Below are 27500 nucleotides of genomic sequence, written 5' to 3'. Positions count from 1 at the left end.
ACAGCCTGCAGCGTTCCACACAAGAGACACACACACACCGCCTGCAGCGTTCCACACAAGAGACACACACACACAGCCTGCAGCGTTCCACACAAGAGACACACACACACAGCCTGCAGCGTTCCTCACAAGAGACACACACACACAGCCTGCAGCGTTCCACACAAGAGACACACACACACACAGCCTGCAGCGTTCCTCACAAGAGACACACACACACAGCCTGCAGCGTTCCACACAAGAGACACACACAAACACAGCCTGCAGCGTTCCACATAAGAGACACACACACCCCGCCTGCAGCGTTCCTCACAAGAGACACACACACCCCGCCTGCAGCGTTCCTCACAAGAGACACACACACACAGCCTGCAGCGTTCCTCACAAGAGACACACACACAGCCTGCAGCGTTCCACACAAGAGACACACACACACCGCCTGCAGCGTTCCACACAAGAGACACACACACACAGCCTGCAGCGTTCCACACAAGAGACACACACACACAGCCTGCAGCGTTCCTCACAAGAGACACACACACACAGCCTGCAGCGTTCCACACAAGACACACACACACACAGCCTGCAGCGTTCCTCACAAGAGACACACACACACAGCCTGCAGCGTTCCACACAAGAGACACACACAAACACAGCCTGCAGCGTTCCACATAAGAGACACACACACCCCGCCTGCAGCGTTCCTCACAAGAGACACACACACCCCGCCTGCAGCGTTCCTCACAAGAGACACACACACACAGCCTGCAGCGTTCCACACAAGAGACACACACACACAGCCTGCAGCGTTCCTCACGAGACACACACACACACAGCCTGCAGCGTTCCACACAAGAGACACACACACACAGCCTGCAGCGTTCCTCACAAGAGACACACACACAGTGCCTGCAGCGTTCCACACAAGAGACACACACACACAGCCTGCAGCGTTCCTCACGAGACACACACACACACAGCCTGCAGCGTTCCACACAAGAGACACACACACACAGCCTGCAGCGTTCCTCACAAGAGACACACACACACAGCCTGCAGCGTTCCACACAAGAGACACACACACACAGCCTGCAGCGTTCCTCACAAGAGACACACACACAGTGCCTGCAGCGTTCCACACAAGAGACACACACACACACGAAAACAGTCCCACAGAAATTGTTCACAGGCTGGTGTTTGGTAAAACACAGACTATATGAAAGACTGTGAGAGAAACAGAGAGAGGGAGGGGGGCAGGGTTATCTGCACTCACAGATCGGGGGGGGGGGGGGATGTTTTCTGACAGCCTGCACTTGTTTTTGTTTGGGGGGGGTGTGTTTAAAGACAGGAAGTGGGTTCTGAAGTCATACAGGCAGCTGCAGCACACAGACCCACTGCAATTAACACAGAACAGCCAATTCATGAGCACTGATATTAACACACTGAGCCAACGAGAAACTCCCAGGCAGATAGGGGACTGCTTCCCACAGCTGTCAGCGTTGAAACGGAAGACACATTATACTGTCTGTTAATGATTACACAGGCATGGGAATAAGACTCCTATTGCATGGCACGCTCACCCCTTCCAGGTTTTACCAAGAGCTCAGTTAGACCCCGCGTGTGAAGATAACACACTCAGGAGCCTCCTCTTAAACTTGAAGTGAAACCAGGCATGGATCAAACTCCATGCTAATAATGATAATCACACGCATACCAGTCTCACTGCAGTGTGTTACATAACCAGCGGTCCCGCCTAGACTAATTGGAGGTATGCTATTGTTGGTACATTTTCATGGGTTAGTTATGTGGACAGTACATTACAAATACTACAATGAAAAGCTTGGGGACTTTTCAACCTGAAAAAAGAAACAAGGTCCAGGGGTCACAAATGGAGATTAGATAAAGGGGCATTCAGAACAGAAAATAGGAGGCACTTTTTTACACAGAGAATTGTGAGGGTCTGGGACCGACTCCCCAGTAATGTTGTTGAAGCTGACACCCTGGGATCCTTCAAGAAGCTGCCTGATGAGATTCTGGGATCAATAAGCTACTAACAACCAAACGAGCAAGATGGGCTGAATGGCATCCTCTCGGTTGGAAACTTTCTTATGTTCTGTTATGGTTACAGTGGGCCCCGCAGCGGCACAGCGGACTCGGTTATAAGAAGAGGCCGGGTACTCACGTTCGAAATCGGAATCATCATCCTCCTCGTCCTCGTCCTGTTCCGCATCGTCCCCGTTCGACTCGGTCTGCATGGGCTCGCCTTCAGAAATCCTCACCTCCTTGCCCAGCGGCTTCACCCCGCCGGCCCCGGCCCCGTCCTGGCTGCGGGTCTCCCTGATCCGGGTGAAATACTGGATCGCGAACTCGACCAGGTCCGGAGGCCTCTGCCGCAGCACCTCCACCGTGTAGCCCTGCAAGAGCTCCGTCAGCCCGGCCGGGATTTCGATACTCATGCTGCCGCCGGGATCTTCGCTCTTAGAATACTAATTATTAATATTAATAACGATACGAATTCAGAAGCTGCCGTTTTAAAAAATACTACTAGTAACAGTACTGCGAATAGCAATATGAATGAAATAAAAGGAGAAGGACTTCTTGAAAGCTGCGCACGACACACAGAGCCGCCGGGCACGATCAGATACGAGCCGGCCGGTCAGCAAACTGAACTCCAGCGCGGCGATCTGAACTCGAGGTATGAATGAAACACGGGCCTGCCACAATCCTGCTGCTGGGAGATCCGCTCTGATAATACACGTCCTTTACACCTTCACATTTATCACAGGGCTGGATTTATTAAAAAAAAAAAAAAAAATCAACTGTGCGATATAGAAAAATATTAACAACCTTCCTTACTGAGTGATCCGTTAAGAAAACACGGGCCAGATCACCAATAGCAACAACAACGCCACAATAATACTGTTAATATTATTATTATTATTATTATTATTAATATTAATAAGCGCTCAACTGCGATTATCGACCCTTCGCCCCTTCCTTACTGCTGGAAATATGAATTATCTGAACCAGTGTTAAAGTACTAATGTGTAAACCCTGTCTGTCCGCCTGTCCGTCTGCCTCCCTGTCCGTCTGTCTGCCTCCCTGTCCGTCTGTCCGTCTGCCTCCCTGTCCGTCTGTCTGCCTCCCTGTCCGTCTGTCTGTCTCCCTGTCCGTCTGTCTGCCTCCCTGTCCGTCTGTCTGCCTCCCTGTCCGTCTGTCTGTCTCCCTGTCCGTCTGTCTGCCTCCCTGTCCGTCTGTCTGCCTCCCTGTCCGTCTGTCTGTCTCCTAACCTGCCCTAGCAATGGCAGGCGAGCCGGCCTCTGCGTTTCACTCCCTCCCCGTTTGCAGCGCTTTCTCCGGGCTTCTCCCTTAGTTAGTGCCCCGGTGCAAGCCGCCCTGCCCCTCGCTACACCAGTCTCCTTCACCTCCCTGTCGGGGGAGGTCGGTGCGTCTTCAGAGAGAGAGAGAGAGACAGAGACTCGCTACCTCTCTGCCGATCTGTCTGCCTGCACCAAACCGAAAAGAAAATAACACAACAGTATAATAATAACGATATAATGATGATGATCCTGATGGTGACAGCGCCCCGGCGGCAGCAGCACACACGCTGCTGTATTCAAACAGTCTGGAGTTATAAGAAGCGATGATCGCAAGCGGCTCACACACCGCAGGAGACGCGACCGATCTTCAATCAATCCGATATCGACTCGGGGTTTCGGCCCGGTTCGTAATGAGGTATCGATTGTTACTGGATCCGCTTCTCGTCTCTCTCTCTCCCTCCGTCTCTCTCCCTCTCTCCCCTCCACGATTCGGGGGCGTGGCCTCTCGGCTACCATGAAGAACAGCCAATCAAACTCCACGTTGTGACGTGCGCAGAGGCTTTCGCTTCAGCCGATGCCTATATAAGGGAATCAGGGGCTGATGTTCTGGAATAGCTTCGTTGGGACGCGGTGGTTGACCAATAGGATCGAGGTACGAGGGAGGCGGGGCAGACGATAGAACTCTGTTTAGAACGCAAGCTTGACCAATGGGAATCAGGGTTAGGAACAGCGGTATGACGTCTGAAACAAGAGCAGCTGGAATGACACAGAGTTTGACCAGTCAGGAGGCACTCTGATTATGAAGATTGATGAAGAGGCGGGAGAAGTTTAAGATTGGCCAATCAGAAATAAAGTTTTACGAGCGCTCCACCGATAAGAGGGAACATTAGCCAATCAGTTAGCGTGCAGTCGGCCTGCAGAGAAGGTTCGGTTTATTAAAGAATGCGGGGTTTTTTAATGACTTTATATTTATTCACAGAATTCAAAGCCAAACGACAGCGAAAGAAAGTATTGCATTTGGAAAGTGTCTGTCTTTACTGACGGCTCATCAGACATTTATTCATTCATTTATAATCCCCCCCGAGTTTTAATACACTGCGTTTTTGTTTGTTTTTTTAAAAAACAGTGTCGATGTAATAAATATATTTTTGTGGGCGAACATAGATTTAATAAAGAAAGGGCGAACGGTTAATTAAAAGCTGGTATGAAACGAGTTTAACAAATGAGCAGTGTGTACAGAACAGGCCTCTTCAAACACAGTTATCTCGTTTCTATTATTAACTCTGATTGATGTCATGAATTGCACTTGTTTATTATGTGTTTATTTAGCAGACGCCTTTATCCAAGGCAACTTACAGAGACTAGGGTGTGTGAACTATGCATCAGCTGCAGAGTCACTTACAACTACGTCCCACCCGAAAGACGGAGCACAAGGAGGTTAAGTGACTTGCTCAGGGCCACAGTGAGTCAGTGGCTGAGATGGGATTTGAACCTGGGACCTCCTGGTTACAAGCCCTTTTCTTTAACCACTGGACCACACAGCCTCCTGCTGCACGCTGAAAGGGAACCGCAGACACAAATTAAAAAGGAGAATCAAAAACAGAGCCTTCAGATAATTGCAGGTGTTCCCAGCACTAGGGTTTTTACTGGCACGCACAAGGCAGCTGGTTCCGCTGCTGATACCGGCACAAAACACATTCTTCACATAACCCCCCTTTCACGTTCTCTGAACCCCGTCAATGCAGCACAAGTGTTTCTCTTGAGCCCTGACGGCGCCGCAGTGTTTTGGGCTGCTTTGGCAGTAGAGTTGTCTTCTGTCAGTCTAATCTACGGTGGCCCAGAAGAGCAGAGGTAGACTGGAACCGGGCGCTTACACCAGAGAGCGGCTGCAGCTCCGCCTCTACCTGCTACCTCTCTGCACGCACTGTGTTCGGTTGCAAATCTCGTGGCCTCGTTGCTAAGCAGACGAAGAGCTCGATCCGTTCCAATCCTCGGAACCGAGCTGTTTAAATCAGGGGTAAACACCCCGCCCCGCCCCCAGCGCTGTACGTCCTCGACCCAGTGCACGCTCAGAGAGTGCGGCGGCTGTTTCACGCAGGCGTGGGGAAGAATGTAAATGATTCCTGCACCGCACTGTTCCGTGTACGTTCTTCACGCTGTGTTATTGTAACGCCCTAGACAAAGAGAAACCGACTAGCAACTACCATCTGAAGACTTTGCAACGTTTTATTTATTGAAAACGACAAACACCTGCAGACACGCACTGTGCTGTGTAACCAGGGTGTCCCTCAGATGTCTGATTCATTTTCTATGTGAAAGCAATTACCCGACACGTGTTCTGTAATAGATCCGTCTCCCAGCAGCAAGGCGGTTTCAGGTCAGGAGCTCTGATCGTGGTAGGTGCTCTGTTGTCAGGAGCTCTGATCATGGTAGGAGTTCTGTTGTCAGGAGCTCTGATCGTGGTAGGTGCTCTGTTGTCAGGAGCTCTGATCGTGGTAGGTGCTCTGTTGGAGCTCTGATCGTGGTAGGAGCTCTGTTGTCAGGAGCTCTGATCATGGTAGGAGTTCTGTTGTCAGGAGCTCTGATCGTGGTAGGTGCTCTGTTGTCAGGAGCTCTGATCGTGGTAGGTGCTCTGTTGGAGCTCTGATCGTGGTAGGAGCTCTGTTGTCAGGAGCTCTGATCATGGTAGGAGTTCTGTTGTCAGGAGCTCTGATCGTGGTAGGTGCTCTGTTGTCAGGAGCTCTGATCATGGTAAGAGTTCTGTTGTCAGGAGCTCTGATCGTGGTAGGTGCTCTGTTGGTGCTCTGATCGTGGTAGGTGCTCTGTTGTCAGGAGCTCTGATCATGGTAGGAGTTCTGTTGTCAGGAGCTCTGATCGTGGTAGGAGTTCTGTTGTCAGGAGCTCTGATCGTGGTAGGTGCTCTGTTGGAGCTCTGATCGTGGTAGGTGCTCTGTTGGAGCTCTGATCGTGGTAGGAGCTCTGTTGTCAGGAGCTCTGATCATGGTAGGAGTTCTGTTGTCAGGAGCTCTGATCGTGGTAGGTGCTCTGTTGTCAGGAGCTCTGATCATGGTAAGAGTTCTGTTGTCAGGAGCTCTGATCGTGGTAGGTGCTCTGTTGGTGCTCTGATCGTGGTAGGTGCTCTGTTGGAGCTCTGATCGTGGTAGGTGCTCTGTTGGAGCTCTGATCGTGGTAGGAGCTCTGTTGTCAGGAGCTCTGATCATGGTAGGAGTTCTGTTGTCAGGAGCTCTGATCGTGGTAGGTGCTCTGTTGTCAGGAGCTCTGATCATGGTAAGAGTTCTGTTGTCAGGAGCTCTGATCGTGGCAGGTGCTCTGTTGGAGCTCTGATCGTGGTAGGTGCTCTGTTGTCAGGAGCTCTGATCGTGGTAGGAGCTCTGTTGGAGCTCTGATCGTGGCAGGTGCTCTGTTGGAGCTCTGATCGTGGTAGGTGCTCTGTTGTCAGGAGCTCTGATCGTGGTAGGAGCTCTGTTGGAGCTCTGATCGTGGTAGGTTCTCTGTTGGAGCTCTGATCGTGGTAGGTGCTCTGTTGTCAGGAGCTCTGATCGTGGTAGGAGCTCTGTTGTCAGGAGCTCTGATCGTGGCAGGTGCTCTGTTGGAGCTCTGATCGTGGTAGGTGCTCTGTTGTCAGGAGCTCTGATCGTGGTAGGAGCTCTGTTGGAGCTCTGATCGTGGTAGGTGCTCTGTTGGAGCTCTGATCGTGGTAGGAGCTCTGTTGTCAGGAGCTCTGATCATGACAGCATGTGTTAACAACGCCACTAAGACACGGGAGCACCTTGAGATCCCTCCAGCACTGACAGGGATAAGATGGATCTGACAGACACACACACGCACGCACAGGGCACACATGCACACACAGGACACACGCACGCACAGGGCACACATGCACACACAGGACACACGCACGCACAGGGCACACATGCACACACAGGACACACGCACGCACAGGGCACACATGCACACACAGGACACACGCACGCACAGGGCACACATGCACACACAGGACACACGCACGCACAGGGCACACATGCACACACAGGACACACGCACGCACAGGGCACACGCGCACACACAGGACACACGCACGCACAGGGCACACATGCACACACAGGACACACGCACGCACAGGGCACACATGCACACACAGGACACACGCACGCACAGGGCACACGCGCACACACAAGAAGCCAAGGCTATTTGTGTTCTTTTAGGTCAATGCTAATAGCATTACCATAGATAGAGGGCTTTACACAGGGCTTATAAACCCTGCGATCCCACAGGTCACTGTAACTGCAGGGTGGGCACCCTCTAGTGGCTGCTCAGAGACACTGCAGCTTGTGCCTCATACCACACTCAGAGTTATCCATGGCACACAAGCAGGGATGGAAATACGACTCCCATTGCATAGCGGTTTGATCCATTCCTGGTTTCATTATGAGTTTAATAAGACACACCTGAGCTTGCTACCTACACACTGTGAACCTGCTCTGCAATTGGATAGACAGATGTGGACAGAAAATGTACCAACTCATGAGACTGTGTTGCAGCCATGGACAAAACATCAATAAAATGATCACAGCTTTTCCTTCTCTGGACGGTGTTTGTAGTTTTATTGAATTGCATCTTGGTTGATAATTCCCTTTTCAATACAATAGCAATATTAAAGGGCTCCAGAGCCTGTGTTCCTGTCCAGAGGGAGATGTTCAGGGTGTGTTTGATACATTCTGCACAGAGACATGCTCGCGCCTGCAGTGCTGAGAGCCTCCCCTCCCCTCCCCTCCCCTCCCCTTCCTTTAACACAGACTCCAGTGCTTCTCTTCCACTCGTACCCTGCCTCCCCTCTGAGCCAGTCCCAGCGCAGCCTCCCTCAGGCTGGGTTTCATTCATTCAGTGCACTGAAGAAGCACCACACAGTTTTACCTGAGTGTCAGGCTCTGCTTATTTCATAACAGAGCTTGCATTTCAAAAAATATGTTGGGTTATGTACATACATACATGCATGCATGCATGCATACATACATACATACATACATACATGTATGCATACATACATACATATGTATATTCTGCAGTACAGTGGCTGTAAACTTTAAGGCAAACTTCTGTTTATAAACACAATTAAAACGTTCAGCAAGTCTATATATAAAAATGACAATCTGAAAGAATCTGTAATGCAACTCGTGAGGTGCTGTCCTTCTGAACCCTGACCTCCAGCCATCCCACAATCCCCCTGGCTCCCAGCCGCTCACATGTTGGGCGCGATCCAGTTCAGGAACTTGAGGGCGACTTCGAATCCCAAGAAACACGCCTGGGGGTGAAAGGGCACGAGACAGAGTCAGACAGGCACAGAGAGAGAGAGAGAGAGAGGCAGGCAGGCAGAGAGACAGGCAGGCAGAGAGAGAGAGAGGCAGGCAGGCAGGCAGAGAGAGAGAGAGGCAGGCAGAGAGACAGGCAGGCAGGCAGAGAGACAGGCAGGCAGAGAGAGAGGCAGGCAGGCAGAGAGAGACAGGCAGAGAGAGACAGGCAGACAGGCAGAGAGCGACAGGCAGACAGGCAGAGAGAGACAGGCAGGCAGAGAGAGACAGGCAGGCAGGCAGAGAGATGGGCAGAGAGACAGGCAGGCAGAGAGAGAGGGTGCAGTGTGCAGGGTGCACTGTGGAGGATACAGTGTGCAGGGTGCAGTGTGGAGGATGCAGGGTATAGTGTGCAGGATGCAGTGTGCAGGGTTCAGTGTGCAGGGTGCATACTCACAGCGTTGGCAGGGAATGCTCTCAGCATGACTGCAGTGAAGCCCTTGTACAAGGAGCCGATCCCCTCTTCCCGAATCAGCTCACGGAGCACGTCCCGGAACCCGTTGGGATACTTCCCCTCGGGAGCTGGGGAGAGAGGAGGGGGAGCAGATCAGCACAGTCCAGGGAGAGAGGAGGGCGAGCGGCTCGGCACAGTCCAGGGAGAGAGGAGGGGAGCGGATCAGCACAGTCCAGGGAGAGAGGAGAGGAGCGGATCAGCACAGTCCAGGGAGAGAGGAGGGGAGCGGATCAGCACAGTCCAGGGAGAGAGGAGAGGAGCGGATCAGCACAGTCCAGGGAGAGAGGAGGGGGAGCGGATCAGCACAGTCCAGGGAGAGAGGAGGGGGAGCGGATCAGCACAGTCCAGGGAGAGAGGAGGGGAGCGGATCAGCACAGTCCAGGGAGAGAGGAGGGGAGCGGATCAGCACAGTCCAGGGAGAGAGGAGGGGGAGCGGATCAGCACAGTCCAGGGAGAGAGGAGGGCGAGCGGCTCGGCACAGTCCAGGGAGAGAGGAGGGGAGCAGGTTAGCACAGTCCAGGGAGAGAGGAGGGGGAGCGGATCAGCACAGTCCAGGGAGAGAGGAGGGGAGCGGATCAGCACAGTCCAGGGAGAGGAGGGGGAGCGGGTCAGCACAGTCCAGGGAGAGAGGAGGGGAGCGGGTCAGCACAGTCCAGGGAGAGAGGAGGGGAGCGGGTCAGCACAGTCCAGGGAGAGAGGAGGGGAGCGGATCAGCACAGTCCAGGGAGAGAGGAGGGGAGTGGATCAGCACAGTCCAGGGAGAGAGGAGGGGAGCGGATCAGCACAGTCCAGGGAGAGAGGAGGGGAGCGGGTCAGCACAGTCCAGGGTTGAATTGTTTAAAGAAGCACATCCAGTAAGGGTAGGTTAATGGTTACACTCGGGTGTATCTGATGCCCTTCATTCTGAGAGCTCTATGGAAATGAATGTTGCAGTACCCTGCCCTCCCTGCTGGGGGCGCTCTCTCACCTGTCTGGAACCTGCTCTTCAGCACGTCAGGAGGGATGGCCACTGCCCAGTTGAAGATGCCGGCCATGCCACCAGCAAACAGGACACTGGGAACACTGAGGTCACTGGGGCTGAGATACAGAGACTGGGGTCAGTGAGACTAAGCGCGTGCACACAGAGAGGCAGACAGACAGAGAGGCAGACAGACATACAGAGAGGCAGGCAGACAGGCAGAGAGGCAGACAGAGACAGGCAGACACACAGGCAGACAGACACACAGACACAGGCTGGTGTCCGTGACATCGTGCTCTCTGTCACAGATGGACACACGGGGGGACAGGACACTGACCTCTTGCCCTCGGGGGTGAGGATGTCCTTGAGCCATGTGTACGTCATGAAGTACATCCCACTGGCCGGCACGTCTGAGAGAGAGAGAGAGAGAGAGAGAGAGAGAGGGGAGAGGAGAGGAGTCAGTGTTTCAGACAGCATTTGTTTCTGTCATGAGAGCGTACATAGGAGGGTGTGGGTGGGTGTGTGTGTGCGTGTGTGGGTGGGTGTGTGTGCGCGTGTGTGGGTGGGTGCGTGGGTTGGTGCGTGTGTGTGTGTGTGTGGAGGGTGTGTGGGTGATTACCTCTCATGAGAGTGAGCACTGTGCCCTTGTAGATCCCTCTCACTCCAGACTCTCTGTAGAGCTGCTTCACACAGTCCATGGGGCCGGTGTACTTCACCTCCCCCGACGCAGCCTGGATCTGAGACAGACACAGAACTGAGCTGTACACTCGCTCTGAGACACACACACACACACACACACACGCACACACATAGTGCTAAACTCACTCTCTCTCTCTCACACACACATAGTGCTAAACTCACTCTCTCTCTCTCACACACACATAGTGCTAAACTCACTCTCTATCTCACACACACATAGTGCTAAACTCACTCTCTATCTCACACACACAGTCCTCAATTGAAACCATCAGGAGATGGAGTTTGATGTTCCTCCCCTCTACCTGCAAGAGGCACTTGATTCGCTCGCCCGGAGCCATGATGACTGTCGTGAAAACACCGGACAGCATCCCCGCCACGAACAACTGGGGGTACCTGAGAGAGAGAGAGCGAGAGAGAGAGAGAGAGAGCGAGAGAGACAGGGAGAGAGAGAGAGACAGGGAGAGAGAGAGAGACAGGGAGAGAGAGCGAGAGAGAGAGAGAGAGAGAGAGACAGGGAGAGAGAGAGAGAGAGAGAGAGAGAGCGAGAGACAGGGAGAGAGAGAGAGCGAGAGAGAGAGAGAGAAAGAGAGAGCGAGAGAGAGAGAGAGCGAGAGAGACAGGGAGAGAGAGAGAGACAGGGGGAGAGAGAGAGAGAGAGAGAGAGAGAGAGGTCACAGCCGGGAACACACCTGCTATAGACACACACACACACACACACACACACACACACACACAGCAGTATTGGGGTACTCACGACAGCACATCGTCGGGGCTTCTCTGTTGCAGCTTCTTGCCGAGTCCGAACCCGAAGAAACACACAGCGAACATTGGGGTGACCCCGATGATGGGAGCCACCATCCCCCTGTACAGACCACTCACACCCTGGGGAGAGAGCAGAGAGAGGGGGTGAGAGACAGACACGAGTGCCGAGGGCCTGGAAACGGGTTAGCTAGCCATGATGCTGAACCACGAAGACCCGACTTGACAAAGCTTTGAGATCAACCAGCTACTTGGAAGACCTCGTGCTATTCCTCTGCTCTCTCCCCTCCGCTCCTCACCTCCTTGATCAAGGTCTTCTTGAAGCAGTCGAAGGTCCCAGAGTACAGGAGTGGCTGTCCGGGGGCTGGCTTGGGCTGCGTCTGCAAGCGCACCTGGGGAGAGAGGGGCAGGGTCACAGGGACAGGAATAAGACTCCTATTGCACAGCAGTGTCACCCATTCCAGGGTTTACTGCCAGCTTCATCAGCCACAGTGTGCAGGTAGCAAGCTCAGCTTATTAAACTCACAGTGAAACCAGGAAAGGATCAAACTGCTGAGCAACAAGGGTGTTACTTCCATCCCGAGTAAGAATCGAGAGGAGAGGAGAGGGGCTGTGCTGAGCTGAGCTGTGCTGTGCTGTGCTGAGATAAGCTAGGCTGTCCTGAGCTATGCTGGGCTGGGCTGTGCTGTGCTGGGCTGTGCTGGGCTGTGCTAAGCTGAGTTGAGCTAGGCTGTGCTGAGATAAGCTAGGCTGTGCTGAGCTATGCTGGGCTGGGCTGTGCTGTGCTGTGCTAAGATGAGTTGAGCTAGGCTGTGCTGGGATAAGCTAGGCTGTGCTGGGATAAGCTAGGCTGGGCTGTGCTAAGCTGAGTTGAGCTAGGCTGTGCTGATCTCAGCTCAGCACACCACAGGGACCCCTGTATTATTACATGACCAGGGTCTCATGTTTTGTTCATTCATGGTCCTGACCTTGCTAAAGCTCTTGTAATACATTTCATAGCGCTGGTCCCTCCCCCCCCCCAAAAAAAAAAAAATCTGCTCCTGTTATTCTGTACTGACACGTGACTCTGTGGAATGTAACTGGGTGAAAGGTTGCTCAGGAAAAAAGCAGATCATATATTTAGCAGAGAAAACATAACCTGACACATAACAGAAGCTGTGTGTATTGTTATAGTGCTGTATTGAACTTCCTCAGTTATGAGTTATTTACTAGTAAAATACATTTATACCGTATATACATCAATGCTGTAAATGTGACAGCGTTAACTTAACTAAACCACGACCCTAAACCTGCCACTTATAAACGGTGTGCAGATACACACATACAGACGCATTCCAGTGAGACTGAGCTCTTCACAGCAGAGTACACGTCAGATTATTCACGGCTCGGCTACACAGCAGATACGAAGACTAAAGCTTAATAACTTTGATATAGTTTTTAATTTCTAATTGTTCCTATTTTTCCTCCTTCTTACCTTGATCGTGTCGAGGGGGTGTCCGGTGAACACCAGGCACACTCCCCCGAACCCGCCCGCGAAGAAATTCTTCAACGGGCTGATCTGCTGTTGCTTCGACATCTTTATTTACGAACACCCGATATTAATCCAACGGACGAAACGACATGTATTTCCAGAGGAGGCGAGTGAAAGTCACCTCCGAAAATGTGCACAACAGCTTGCTCGGGAGGACCGACCTTTACCCCAGACAGACGGTCGGACATATTAAACTGTGACACACACAAACAGCGACCGGGCTGGAAACAGGAAATACGGCGGAGTCCGGCTGGGGGGACACCTTTGAAGTGAACACACAGCAATAATAATTTAGAAAATTGAGCCAATAAAGTCAGCCTGCGAACTTGGGCAAGCGGTTTCATGTTGTTGTGTTTTATTACAGTCCTTCATTTCTCCTTTCAAAATAATGTTACTGACAGAAGTAATGTTTAGTTGATATCAGTAATAACATTTTTGATATTAACAATTGAATTGTCGATGTCCTCAATGTAATATTTCATTTGATGTAAGGAATGGCTGATTGGACGCATGTTGAGCGTCTCTCGTTGGGATGCGTTGTTCTTTCAGCCTTCCCCGGGGACGATGCTCTTCTGTCTGATTGCTCTCCTCTCCACTCGCACTGTCGGGGTTGTAGTATTATAACGCTGTAACGCGCAGGCGCGGCGACTGTTATAAAGCAACACATTTTTAGATCATCGTCACTTTGCAGTGCAGTATTTTAAGTGATTTCAGATGTTTGTATTGTAGCGGGTTTGTGGAGACTCTCTGCTGTGCCGTTTCTCTGTCCCGCGTCTTCAATGCGTGTGAATGTTTAATCAGGACTTTATAAATCAGAGCTGTGTGTATGCACTGTATACAACGCAAGGTTATTTCTGTGCCAGAATACACACTGGTGCTGTACACATGCGTGTCATTCACATCAACACTGTAGTCGTTTATTGGAGTGTTTCCTAATATGCAGCGATGGAAATAAGACTCCTGTTGCACAGCAGTTTCACCCATTCCAGGTTTTACCACGAGCTTCGTTAGCCCCAGTGTGTGCAGATAACACGCTCAGGTGTGTCTTATTAAACTCACAGTAAAACCAGGAGTGGATCAAGCTGCTGTGCACCAGGATGTGGGTTATCTGGGTGATTACCAGCATCCTAAATATCTTTAGGAAATGAATCCCCTCTAATTCTGAGGGCTTGCCTGTGTCTGATGCAGTCATTCCTCTTCATCATGTGTTAATGACAGTAGGCAAGGATTGTCCTGTGGATCTGTTTCATTCTTCCTCAGTGAAAATGTTCAACTTCCTTCAAAGCCAGCCTTGTGCCCCCCCCCCCCCCCCCCCCCCCCCCCCATGAATCAGAACAGAGAGATCGGAGCCCCCCCTCCGTAAGGACTGCTCAGTGTTATAGGAGACCTCTTATACAGCTTGATAACTTGTCAGATAAAACCTGTCTAATAAAAGAGAATGAGAATGCAAACCACATCATACAGCACTGAGCAGATCATCAGAAAGAGAATGAGAATGAGAATGAGAATGAGAATGAGAATGAGAATGAGAATGAGAATGCAAACCACATCATACAGCACTGAGCAGATCATCAGAAAGAGAATGAGAATGAGAATGAGAATGAGAATGAGAATGAGAATGAGAATGAGAATGCAAACCACATCATACAGCACTGAGCAGATCATCAGAATGAGAATGAGAATGAGAATGAGAATGAGAATGAGAATGAGAATGAGAATGCAGACCACATCATACAGCACTGAGCAGATCATCAGAAAGAGAATGAGAATGAGAATGAGAATGAGAATGAGAATGAGAATGAGAATGAGAATGAGAATGCAAACCACATCATACAGCACTGAGCAGATCATCAGAAAGAGAATGAGAATGAGAATGAGAATGAGAATGAGAATGAGAATGAGAATGCAAACCACATCATACAGCACTGAGCAGATCATCAGAATGAGAATGAGAATGAGAATGAGAATGAGAATGAGAATGAGAATGCAAACCACATCATACAGCACTGAGCAGATCATCAGAGTCTCATGAAGGACAGGAATGACAGAACGCACAGCTCTGAGCTCAGCAGTGCCAGTGTCATGAAGGACAGGAATGACAGAACGCACAGCTCTGAGCTCAGCAGTGCCAGTGTCATGAAGGACAGGAATGACAGAACGCACAGCTCTGAGCTCAGCAGTGCCAGTGTCATGAAGGACAGGAATGACAGAACGCACAGCTCTGAGCTCAGCAGTGCCAGTGTCATGAAGGACAGGAATGACAGAACGCACAGCTCTGAGCTCAGCAGTGCCAGTGTCATGAAGGACAGGAATGACAGAACGCACAGCTCTGAGCTCAGCAGTGCCAGTGTCATGAAGGACAGGAATGACAGAACGCACAGCTCTGAGCTCAGCAGTGCCAGTGTCATGAAGGACAGGAATGACAGAACGCACAGCTCTGAGCTCAGCAGTGCCAGTGTCATGAAGGACAGGAATGACAGAACGCACAGCTCTGAGCTCAGCAGTGCCAGTCTCATGAAGGACAGGAATGACAGAACGCACAGCTCTGAGCTCAGCAGTGCCAGTGTCATGAAGGACAGGAATGACAGAACGCACAGCTCTGAGCTCAGCAGTGCCAGTGTCATGAAGGACAGGAATGACAGAACGCACAGCTCTGAGCTCAGCAGTGCCAGTGTCATGAAGGACAGGAATGACAGAACGCACAGCTCTGAGCTCAGCAGTGCCAGTGTCATGAAGGACAGGAATGACAGAACGCACAGCTCTGAGCTCAGCAGTGCCAGTGTCATGAAGGACAGGAATGACAGAACGCACAGCTCTGAGCTCAGCAGTGCCAGTGTCATGAAGGACAGGAATGACAGAACGCACAGCTCTGAGCTCAGCAGTGCCAGTGTCATGAAGGACAGGAATGACAGAACGCACAGCTCTGAGCTCAGCAGTGCCAGTGTCATGAAGGACAGGAATGACAGAACGCACAGCTCTGAGCTCAGCAGTGCCAGTGTCATGAAGGACAGGAATGACAGAATGCACAGCTCTGAGCTCAGCAGTGCCAGTGTCATGAAGGACAGGAATGACAGAACGCACAGCTCTGAGCTCAGCAGTGCCAGTGTGTGGCAGTCTGGCTCGCAGTGGTGACGTCACGGACCAGGAATTAGAAACCAAAACAATGGTTGGGCGGTTAAAGCGTATTTATTAATAAACAAAAATAACAGATTTAAACAAAACACAAAACAAAAGGGCACGAGGGCCAAACGAATGAACAAACAAACAAGTAAGTGATGTGCTGGGAAATCCAGCACGTCTTAGCAATTGTTTTTCTAAATGTGGCTTTCTCTCTCCGCTCTCCCGTACTCTCCTCTACACTCTCAACCTAGAATGCAGAGAGCTGCAGGCTTATATACTCTGGCCGAGGGATTAACCAGTTGGTAATTATCTTATTATCCCTCGGCCAGAGTCTGCACGCGTTTGGTAAGGATGCATGACTGTCAGCTAGTTAAATAATCAGTAGCTGATCAGCCATGCATCCTCACGGGGTTTTTAAATATAATAACAAAAGACGCGGCGCTTTTACCCGCGCCGCAAACAAAAATACAAATAATAATAAATAGGGGCGGGACACTCCGCCACACATGCCCCCCCTTGTGCGCAGCACACATGGCCCCAACGGCCACCTCCCCCCTCAGTCTTAAAGTCCCGGAAGAGGGGGAAGCAAGTTGCTTCTGGGGGGTGGCCATGGTGGAATCTCCGGCACCCCCCAATTTTTCGTGGCCGGCAGCTCCCTCTTCCGGGGCTCCCGCCACACTCTATCCTGCCGCGAAAGTGCGGCTGGGGGAGCTGGTCTCCTGACCTCTCCCCCCTTCTTCATGGCCGGCAGTTCCCCTCCGTGGGGCTCCGACCACATGATCTCCAGCCGCGAAAGTGCGGCTGGGGGAGCTGGTCTCCTGACCTCCCCCCCTTTCTTCATTTCTGGCAGCTCCCTTTCATGGAGCTCCGGCCATCGTGTAGCGACCCCAGGCGAAGCAGGATCCCTGGCGACCCCAGGTGAAGCCGGACCCTCGACGACCCCAGGCGAAGCAGGATCCCTGGCGACCCCAGGCAAAGCCGGACCCTCGACGACCCCAGGCGAAGCAGGATCCCCGGTGACCCTAGGCGAAGCCGGACCCTCGACGACCCCAGGCGAAGCAGGATCCCTGGCGACCCCAGGCGACGGCAGCAGCAGCGGACCCTCGGAAGGCGACGGCAGCAGCAGCGGACCCTCGGAAGGCGACGGCAGCAGCAGCGGACCCTCGGAAGGCGACGGCAGCGGACCCTCGGGAGGCGAACTCGGGAGGGGAGCCCCTGGCCATGGAGGCGGCAGCGGGAGCTCCACTTCTCCCTCGTACCCTGTGTCCTGTGGAGAACAAAAGGCAGCCCCAGGCGATGCAGAACAGCCATCCCCAGGCAATGGCGATGGTGGGAGGGGAAAGCAGTCCTCCCACAGCGGCTGAGACGGAACCAGCAGGTATTTACCCTCTGCTGGTGGAGCTGGGAGTGGCAAGCAGTCCTCCCACGGCGGCTGAGGCGGAACCAGCAGGTATTCACCCTCTGCTGGTGGAGGTGGGAGGGGCAAGCAGTCCTCCCACGACGGTTGAGGCAGAACCAGCAGGCATTCACCCTCTGCTGGTGGAGGTGGGAGGGGCAAGCAGTCCTCCCACGACGGTGGAGGCGGAACCAGCAGGCATTCACCCTCTGCTGGTGGAGGTGGGAGGGGCAAGCAGTCCTCCCACGACGGTGGAGGCGGAACCAGCAGGCATTCACCCTCTGCTGGTGGAGGTGGGAGGGGCAAGCAGTCCTCCCACGACGGTGGAGGCGGAACCAGCAGGCATTCACCCTCTGCTGGTGGAGGTGGGAGGGGCAAGCAGTCCTCCCACGACGGTGGATGTGGAACCAGCAGGCATTCACCCTCTGCTGGTGGAGGTGGCGGAGGCAGAGGCAGCTCTTGCTGCTCTGCTCCTGGTGATGTTGGAGACAGAAGCAGCTCCTGCTGCTCTGCTCCTGGTGGTGGTGGAGGCAGAGGCGATGGGGCGGATGCTGGCCACTCAGAGGGAGGCTGTGGCGGTGCTGGCTCCCTCTGCTGTGGCGGCTGGGCTGGTGTGTGCCGTGCTCCCTTCAGCAGCATAAATAGAGGCTGCTGGGGAACACCAGCATCCTGCCCTTCTCCCCCCCAGAAAAATTCAGGGGGTTGAGCCTGTAACTCCTCCCCTTCTGGCTCTTGGGACTGCAGCTTGGGTCCTAAGGCTGTGGAAGCGCAGACTTCCACCTCTTGGGCTATGGACGCACCGACTCCCCCCTCTTTGGGCTGTGGACGCACCGACTCCTCCCTCTTGGGCTGTGGACGCACCGACTCCCCCCTCTTGGGCGTAGGACGTTCGGGCTCCTCCCACTCGGGCGTAGGACGTTCGGGCTCCTCCCACTCGGGCGTAGGACGTTCGGGCTCCTCCCACTCGGGCGTAGGACGTTCGGGCTCCTCCCACTCGGGCGTAGGACGTTCGGGCTCCTCCCACTCGGGCGTAGGACGTTCGGGCTCCTCCCCAGGCTGTGGAGGCGAAACCAGCAGGCATTCTCCCTCTGCTGGTGGAGACAGTAGCGATGGCTCCTCTCCCTCTGATGCTGGAGACGGTAGCGATGGCTCCTCTCCCTCTGATGCTGGAGACGGCAGCGATGGCTCCTCTCCCTCTGATGCTGGAGACGGCAGCGATGGCTCCTCTCCCTCTGATGCTGGAGACGGCAGCGATGGCTCCTCTCCCTCTGGCGCTGGAGACGGCAGCGATGGCTCCTCTCCCTCTGGCGCTGGAGACGGCAGCGATGGCTCCTCTCCCTCTGGCGCTGGAGACGGCAGCGATGGCTCCTCTCCCTCTGGCGCTGGAGACGGCAGCGATGGCTCCTCTCCCTCTGGCGCTGGAGACGGCAGCGATGGCTCCTCTCCCTCTGGCGCTGGAGACGGCAGCGATGGCTCCTCTCCCTCTGGCGCTGGAGACGGCAGCGATGGCTCCTCTCCCTCTGGCGCTGGAGACGGCAGCGATGGCTCCTCTCCCTCTGATGCTGGAGATGGCAGCAGCAGGGTCTCTCCCATATCCGCAGCCAGGTAGTTGAACACCATGGCTGCGATGTCTGGGAGGGAAGCTGGGTGGTGTTGCTGTTCCCAGGCCTCCCAGCGCTCCCCATCTCTTGCCCACAGGAGGTTGATCACTGCAGGGAGGGCTTCCTCATAATCCCTCCCCGGCTCCACCAGCCAGTCCCAGACTCCCTCAGAGGAGAGTGCATTCGTCCTCTTTGGAGGATGCAGGTCCTCCCTCACTGGACGCTCTGGCTCCTCTTTCTCCTGCCATGGAGGGGGTTGGTCTGGTGCCACGTGCCCAACCTCACCAACCGCGAAGCACCACTCCTCACCCTTCAGGCAGGTGAGGCAGATATCCAGTGTGGCAAGGTAAGGCTGATGTTGCTGCGCCTCCTGCTGCTGTTGTTGCTGCTGCTGCTGCTTTCTCCTCCGGCTACTTTTCCCCATTTTTAATTTGAGAAAAAAAAACGAACAAACAAAAAAAAAACGCACTTTTCAATCCTGGTCCGGCTGTTGGAGGCGTTGTTTGTCCCACGCAGGACACCATATGTGGCAGTCTGGCTCGCAGTGGTGACGTCACGGACCAGGAATTAGAAACCAAAACAATGGTTGGGCGGTTAAAGCGTATTTATTAATAAACAAAAATAACAGATTTAAACAAAACACAAAACAAAAGGGCACGAGGGCCAAACGAATGAACAAACAAACAAGTAAGTGATGTGCTGGGAAATCCAGCACGTCTTAGCAATTGTTTTTCTAAATGTGGCTTTCTCTCTCCGCTCTCCCGTACTCTCCTCTACACTCTCAACCTAGAATGCAGAGAGCTGCAGGCTTATATACTCTGGCCGAGGGATTAACCAGTTGGTAATTATCTTATTATCCCTCGGCCAGAGTCTGCACGCGTTTGGTAAGGATGCATGACTGTCAGCTAGTTAAATAATCAGTAGCTGATCAGCCATGCATCCTCACGGGGTTTTTAAATATAATAACAAAAGACGCGGCGCTTTTACCCGCGCCGCAAACAAAAATACAAATAATAATAAATAGGGGCGGGACACTCCGCCACACAGTGTCATGAAGGACAGGAATGACAGAACGCACAGCTCTGAGCTCAGCAGTGCCAGTGTCATGAAGGACAGGAATGACAGAACGCACAGCTCTGAGCTCAGCAGTGCCAGTGTCATGAAGGACAGGAATGACAGAACGCACAGCTCTGAGCTCAGCAGTGCCAGTGTCATGAAGGACAGGAATGACAGAACGCACAGCTCTGAGCTCAGCAGTGCCAGTGTCATGAAGGACAGGAATGACACAGAAACACTCTCTCAGGGAGGTGTTAGGAGGTGTTAGCAATAATCAGATTTTCTTTTGTTCAAGGAGTCTATCAGGGAGGAGAGGGATTAGAGCACAGACCTTCTCCCGGTGTAAAGCGATTAGAATCTGGAGAGATTATCACAGCGCTAATCCGCTGGACGAAGCTTTTCTAAACCAGACGTGACATTTTAACTTTCTAAATATCGATTAATATTGTCCACCGGGACACAGACCTGGACTCAATTACAACAGGAGTGCAATTCATCATTCATTCTAATGACAATGTGAGTGTAACCTGCGCACATGTAGCAGTAATTGTAATGAGCCCGTATAATTCATCTAGAATGTACTTGCTGTTTGATCATTATTCTTGTATTTTCAAGCACTTATAGCTGTCGTTTTTACGGGTTTATTATGAATAAACAGAGTAAACGAAACCCCGCCCACCACGGACCAGCCCCTCCTGTTCTCCTGGAAGCCCCTCCTCTCGGATATGACGCACCGGAGAAGCCTCCAGATTTCCTGTGTTCCCCTCTGCAGCAGATCGGCTGCCAGGACCGACCCGGAATCGAGTCTCGGGGTCCGAGACAGACTGCACACAGCGACCGGGGAGCCGACAGCCAGCGCCGCTGCGAGAGGTAGGGAGGCGGGCGAAGGCCGGGAGAGGGGGAGAGAGGCGATAAGGGAGGCAGCAGGCTCCGGGCGGCCTTGTTTACATGCCAGTCCTCAGGCTGGTAGTGAGCCAGCAGCCGCGCTGGGGGAGGTGCGGTGCGGTGCTGGTGCGGGGCACAGCCTTGAGGCTGGGGCTCATGTTTTGAACGGCGCTTACATCTCAAATCAAAGCGATAATCTGTTCATACGAGGGAGCGTGTGCGCGCTTTGGCGTTTTTCAGAGTGCTCGTCGTATTTCTATAAATAATATATTTATTGAGCCCTGTCATGTAGCATTATAAATAATATTCAAGTGTGTCAGTGAACGCGCTTTGTGTGCGGCAGACTGAGGCTCTGAGCGGGGTGGAGAAACACGTCACAGGTAACAGTGCAGTTCATGGTAACGTCACAGGTAACAGTGCAGTTCATGGTAACGTCACAGGTAACAGTACAGTTCATGGTAACGTCACAGGTAACAGTACAGTTCATGGTAACGTCACAGGTAACAGTACAGTTCATGGTAACGTCACAGGTAACAGTGCAGTTCATGGTAACGTCACAGGTAACAGTACAGTTCATGGTAACGTCACAGGTAACAGTGCAGTTCATGGTAACGTCACAGGTAACAGTACAGTTCATGGTAACGTCACAGGTAACAGTGCAGTTCATGGTAACGTCACAGGTAACAGTACAGTTCATGGTGTGAGTAACGCACAGTGCGGATCACCATTGAAACATGTGTGGCTTCCTTTTTTTTCAGTTGTGATGCAAGTCTCTCAGTTTTTCACAGCGGCGATTCAGAGCAGCTCTCTTCTCTGTACACGGCATTGCTCTGGATACAGTACCGGATTCCATGCAGTCTGCTTGCTCTGAAATGATTCTCATAAGCGCAGTCCTGATTCTTCCAAGCAGAGTGTTTCAGCATGGCTAGTACAGGAGTGGTTTTGATCACTATATGCGGTTGATTCTTCTACCAGTAATTCTTATAAACGGACTGCACTGTATCCGAAGGTAACAATAGGATAGCTGAGTTGTGTGCCGCAGACTCGATGCTGAATGAAACTGCTGTGCAATGGGAGTCTTATTGCCCTCCGTGGCTTGACTGGCTCCAAAGCTTTCTGACCCTGTGTAATGGTATATACAACTGGAAAAGAATGACTCTCCTCTCTCTGTTTGTCTCTCTGTTTTTCCCCAGTGACTCTTCACCGCAGCATTGATATTAGATGAGTGTGCGGGGAGCTGTGCTGCTGTTCCTAGACCCTCTGACAAAGGCTGCTGGGAGTTGTAGTTTTCCTGACCTGGACCTTGTGTGAGGGAGAGAGGAGAGGAGAGAGAGAGAGAGAACGTTTTGCACTATTAGCAGAGGGCGTTGGTGGCCCGCCTATTATGTCAGTGGACATGAACAGCCAGGGCTCCGAGAGTAACGAGGATTTCGATGGCAATTCAGAGGAGGAGGAGGAGGAGGAGGAAGAGGACCCGGGGGACATCGCTGATTATTACGAGGGTGTCGCGGGAGACATGGAGCAGCAGGGGGCTGACGCCTTCGACCCCGAGGAGTACCTGTTCACCTGCCTCACCTACCGGGAGAGCCAGAGAGTGCTGAGCGAGCAGGTGAACAGCATGGCCTCCACACTCAAGGTGAGAGGGAGAGAGTGCTGAGCGAGCAGGTGAACAGCATGGCCTCCACACTCAAGGTGAGAGGGAGAGAGTGCTGAGCGAGCAGGTGAACAGCATGGCCTCCACACTCAAGGTGAGAGGGAGAGAGTGCTGAGCGAGCAGGTGAACAGCATGGCCTCCACACTCAAGGTGAGAGGGAGAGAGTGCTGAGCGAGCAGGTGAACAGCATGGCCTCCACACTCAAGGTGAGAGGGAGAGAGTGCTGAGCGAGCAGGTGAACAGCATGGCCTCCACACTCAAGGTGAGAGGGAGAGAGTGCTGAGCGAGCAGGTGAACAGCATGGCCTCCACACTCAAGGTGAGAGGGAGAGAGTGCTGAGCGAGCAGGTGAACAGCATGGCCTCCACACTCCAGGTGAGAGAGAGAGAGTGCTGAGCGAGCAGGTGAACAGCATTCGTTTGGAGAGAGAGGGGTGAAGGGGCTGAGTACACCAGTTCTGTCAGCTGGCTGGCATGTATTTCTTGTGCCCGCTGGCCTGTCGCTCTGGCTGGTTAGCAGAGCGTCTGTCTGGCAGGTTTATTTTGGGTTGTGAGTTAAACACCCCCTCACCCCTTCTCTGGCAGCAGCACCTCCCCGGAGTAAAAATAATATTTTATCAACTCGACAAAGTCGCTGGGAAACAATCTGTCAGACGAGCAGTTAAAGGCAGCGTCCCTCGGGCTGGGGCTCTGAATGCATTCAAATCCCCTTCGCTGCACAGGAGAGAGCCTCTTCTTTTTCTGTTGTATACCTCACCTGGGTGTCGCTCTGTTTGTGTTTTCAGGTCCTGCCTGCAGTAGCTAAACTGGTCTTAGTGCACTTCCACTGGCAGCTGACTGATATCCTGGAGAGGTAGGCACTCTGTTTAATGGAGTCTCTCTCTGCAGATCAGGGAGCTCCTCACTCCTCTGTAAAGACATCAGCACACTCTGAAGTGAGCTCAAGCAGGATCATTAAGGAATCGCTTGCATTGTATCTCTGGAGCAATGCACCAGAACCTACTGGGGTCAGCGTGTTTATATATAAAACAAGTCTTCACTGTGTGTGTAGAGACTGTGTGCAGAGACTGGGTAGTCACTGTGTGTATTCGCTGTGTGTAGACTGTTTGTAGTCCCTGTGTGTAGTCACTGTGTATAGTCACTGTGTGTATTCACTGTGTGTAGACTGTGTGTAGTGACTGTGTGTATTCCCTGTGTGTAGACTGTGTGTAGTCACTGTGTGTATTCACTGTGTGCTGGTTGCTCAGTAACCCTGTCTGTGTTTCAGGCACAAGTCCAACTCTGCACAGCTGCTGCTGGACGCACACGTGCAGCCCGCCCCCTGTAACCCTGTGAGTGCGCACGCTGTGAGTATCCACTCGTTCACTGGCTTGTTGGTTTGTTGGTTGTAAAGTGTGTGTTTGTTTGCTGAAAGGTGTGTTTTGTGTTGCTGTTGTCCTGTGCTAGGCGCCCCCTCACTCCTCTCTGCACTGCGGAGTCTGTCTGCAGCTCGTCAGGAAGGAGAGCCTGCTCGCCCTGCCCTGCCAGCACCCCTTCTGCAAGAGCTGCTGGGAGCAGCACTCCACTGTGCTGGTCAAGGACGGGGTGGGAGTCGGTGAGTCTGTACAGCGAACCTGGGACAGGACGCTGGTGTGCGTAGAGAACCTGGGACAGGACGCTGGTGTGCGTAGAGAACCTGGGACAGGACACTAGTGTGCGTAGAGAACCTGGGACAGGACGGGACAGGACAGGACACTAGTGTGCGTAGAGAACCTAGGACGGGACAGGACAGGACACTAGTGTGTGTAGAGAACCTGGGACAGGACGCTAGTGTGCGTAGAGAACCTGGGACAGGACACTAGTGTGTTTAGCACCTCTCGTGGCTATGCTGTTTAAAGACAGGGTGGGAGTAGGTGAGACTCGAACCCAGGACAGTACTGGACTGCAGAGTAGTTTATATGGCGCCTTTCACAACTTGAACCCGGGACAGGACTTGGCAGCTGGTCGTGGGCGCGTGTTATTTATTGATCTTTTTTTATCCTGTAAATTGCACTGTTGCTTGATGCAGCCATTCACTCGCTGTACCCCCTCTCCTCCCTGAAGGAATCTCCTGCATGGCGCAGGAGTGCCCGCTGCGCATGCCAGAGGACTTTGTGCTCCCGCTGCTGCCAAGCGAAGAGCTGAGAGAGAAATACCGGCGCTACCTCTTCAGGGACTCCGTGGAGGTGAGAGTCAGAGAGTATCTGTGTGAGAGAGGGGCTGTCTGCAGGGACTCCGGGGAGCTGAGAGACAGAGAGTATCTGTGTGAGAGAGGGGCTGTCTGCAGGGACTCCGGGGAGGTGAGAGACAGAGAGTATCTGTGTGAGAGAGGGTCTGTCTGCAGGGACTCCGGGGAGCTGAGAGTCAGAGAGTATCTGTGTGAGAGAGGGGCTGTCTGCAGGGACTCCGGGGAGCTGAGAGACAGAGTATCTGTGTGAGAGAGGGGCTGTCTGCAGGGACTCCGGGGAGGTGAGAGACAGAGAGTATCTGTGTGAGAGAGGGGCTGTCTGCAGGGACTCCGGGGAGCTGAGAGTCAGAGAGTATCTGTGTGAGAGAGGGGCTGTCTGCAGGGACTCCAGGGAGCTGAGAGTCAGAGAGTATCTGTGTGAGAGAGGGGCTGTCTGCAGGATAAGGGGCTGCTTGTTTCTGTAACCCTGCACTCTCCTCTCCCCTCAGAGTCACTACCAGCTGCAGCTGTGTCCGGGAGCGGACTGCCCCATCGTGATCCAGGTGCAGGAGCCGCGGGCTCGCAGAGTGCAGTGCAGCCGCTGCAGCGAGGTCTTCTGGTGAGAGAGACGCTGAGATACCCCCCCCACACACACTGAGGGCTACCCCCCCCCCCCCACGCACTGAGGGCTACCCCCCCCCCCCCCCCCGCACTGAGGGCTACCCCCCCCCCCCCCCCCGCACTGAGGGCTACCCCCCCCACACGCACTGAGGGCTACCCCCCCCACACACTGAGGGCTACCCCCCCACACGCACTGAGGGCTACCCACACTGACATAAACACACATAGATAGGCACACAGCCACACTGCGGCGAGGTCTTCTGGGATCAGCCTGAAATGAGTCCTGCCGCTGGGTTAAGGAGGAAACTCTGGGAGTAGTTCTGGATTACCTGACAAGTTTCTGTCTCTGACCTGCTTTCAGTTTCAAGTGTCGCCAGATGTACCACGCCCCCACGGACTGCACAACCATCAGGAAGTGGCTGACGAAGTGTGCCGACGACTCGGAAACAGCCAACTACATCAGCGCACACACGAAAGATGTGAGAGCTCAGGGACCACTGCCAACAGAGCAGGGCTGGAAGGGAAGAGGCAGTGTGGAGCTGAGGAGCTGGGTGGAGCTGAGGGGCTGGGAGGAGGGAGTGTGGAGCTGAGGGGCTGGGAGGAGGGAGTGTGGAGCTGAGGGGCTGGGAGGAGGGAGTGTGGAGCTGAGGGGCTGTGAGGAGGGAGTGTGGAGCTGAGGGGCTGGGAGGAGGCAGTGTGGAGCTGAGGGGCTGGGAGGGAGGAGGCAGTGTGGAGCTGAGGGGCTGGGAGGAGGCAGTGTGGAGCTGAGGGGCTGGCAGGAGGCAGTGTGGAGCTGAGGGGCTGGCAGGAGGCAGTGTGGAGCTGATGGGCTGGCAGGAGGCAGTGTGGAGCTGAGGGTCTGGAAGGGAGGAGGCAGTGTGGAGCTGAGGGGCTGGGAGGAGGCAGTGTGGAGCTGAGGGGCTGGGAGGGAGGAGGCAGTGTGGAGCCGAGGGGCTGGGAGGGAGGAAGGCTCTGTAGTTGTGTTTGTGTGTGAGCTCACCTCTGTATCCTGTAGGGGTGGGTGAGCTCACCTCTGTGTATCCTGTAGGGGTGGGTGAGCTCACCTCTGTGTATCCTGTAGGGGTGGGTGAGCTCACCTCTCTTGTTTGCTCACCTCTCTATCTCTCTGTTTCAGTGCCCCAAGTGTAATATCTGCATTGAGAAGAACGGCGGCTGCAATCACATGGTGAGGCCGGTCTAGCTGATTGATTAGGATTTTGTTTTTCAGTATTGGTTTTAATTAATTGTGGTGCTGACAGTGGGTTTTCCTTCTTGTTTTGCAGCAATGCTCCAAATGCAAACATGGTGAGCCTCTCTCTCGTTCGTTGTGGTGTTGCAGATCTGTGGGGTGCATTTGTGTTGTGTTATTGTGCTGTGTGTCAGATCCCTGCTGGATGGTGATGTGGTGTTTCTGCTCTCCTGGGTATTGCTGTGCTGTGTGTCAGATCCCTGCTGGATGGTGATGTGGTGTTTCTGCTCTCCTGGGTATTGCTGTGCTGTGTGTCAGATCCCTGCTGGATGATGATGTGGTGTTTCTGCTCTCCTGGGTATTGCTGTGCTGTGTGTCAGATCCCTGCTGGATGGTGATGTGGTGTTTCTGCTCTCCTGGGTATTGCTGTGCTGTGTGTCAGATCCCTGCTGGATGGTGATGTGGTGTTTCTGCTCTCCTGGGTATTGCTGTGCTGTGTGTCAGATCCCTGCTGGATGGTGATGTGGTGTTTCTGCTCTCCTGGGTATTGCTGTGCTGTGTGTCAGATCCCTGCTGGATGATGATGTGGTGTTTCTGCTCTCCTGGGTATTGCTGTGTGTCAGATCCCTGCTGGATGGTTATGTGGTGTTTCTGCTCTCCTGGGTATTGCTGTGCTGTGTGTCAGATCCCTGCTGGATGATGATG

General features: G+C 53.3%; 3 protein-coding genes across 4 annotated transcripts in view; 1 reads left to right on the top strand and 2 right to left on the bottom strand.

Moving 5' to 3' along the window:
* LOC131697673 (cAMP-dependent protein kinase type II-alpha regulatory subunit-like) overlaps positions 1-3885 on the bottom strand; it is a 23395-nt gene extending 19510 nt beyond the window's left edge. The window contains exon 1 of the mRNA XM_058988220.1: positions 2183-3885. Coding sequence (XP_058844203.1) covers positions 2183-2456 — 274 coding nt within the window. The 5' untranslated portion in view covers positions 2457-3885. The remainder of the gene's footprint in view (positions 1-2182) is intronic.
* Positions 3886-7915: 4030 nt separating this feature from the next.
* On the bottom strand, positions 7916-13271 carry LOC117964120 (mitochondrial carnitine/acylcarnitine carrier protein-like). Its single transcript, XM_058988219.1, has 9 exons — positions 13034-13271; positions 11859-11951; positions 11555-11682; positions 11103-11193; positions 10721-10838; positions 10439-10511; positions 10111-10220; positions 9087-9211; positions 7916-8643 (listed from the first exon to the last, which is right to left on the bottom strand). The coding sequence occupies exons 1-9, from the start codon at positions 13133-13135 to the stop codon at positions 8581-8583; spliced, it is 903 nt and encodes a 300-aa protein (XP_058844202.1). The 5' UTR covers positions 13136-13271; the 3' UTR covers positions 7916-8580.
* Positions 13272-20974: 7703 nt separating this feature from the next.
* Positions 20975-27500, top strand: part of LOC117971121 (E3 ubiquitin-protein ligase ARIH2-like) — a 14803-nt gene continuing 8277 nt past the window's right edge. The window contains exons 1-10 of one of the 2 annotated variants that reach the window (XM_058988216.1): positions 20975-21133; positions 22342-22784; positions 23586-23653; positions 24068-24146; positions 24247-24394; positions 24883-25004; positions 25495-25604; positions 25968-26085; positions 26742-26792; positions 26890-26911. In XM_058988216.1, the coding sequence (XP_058844199.1) occupies positions 22533-22784; positions 23586-23653; positions 24068-24146; positions 24247-24394; positions 24883-25004; positions 25495-25604; positions 25968-26085; positions 26742-26792; positions 26890-26911 (970 nt within the window). In that variant the 5' untranslated portion in view covers positions 20975-21133; positions 22342-22532. Of the gene's footprint in view, positions 21134-22341; positions 22785-22814; positions 23121-23585; positions 23654-24067; positions 24147-24246; positions 24395-24882; positions 25005-25494; positions 25605-25967; positions 26086-26741; positions 26793-26889; positions 26912-27500 lie in introns of those variants that run through there. The other variant, XM_058988217.1, reaches the window with a different exon arrangement.

Source organism: Acipenser ruthenus, chromosome 16, assembly GCF_902713425.1.
Source record: "Acipenser ruthenus chromosome 16, fAciRut3.2 maternal haplotype, whole genome shotgun sequence".
Classification (NCBI taxonomy): domain Eukaryota; kingdom Metazoa; phylum Chordata; class Actinopteri; order Acipenseriformes; family Acipenseridae; genus Acipenser; species Acipenser ruthenus.
Note: the sequence above shows the minus strand (reverse complement) of the source record. Positions and strands in the feature narration are given on the sequence as shown.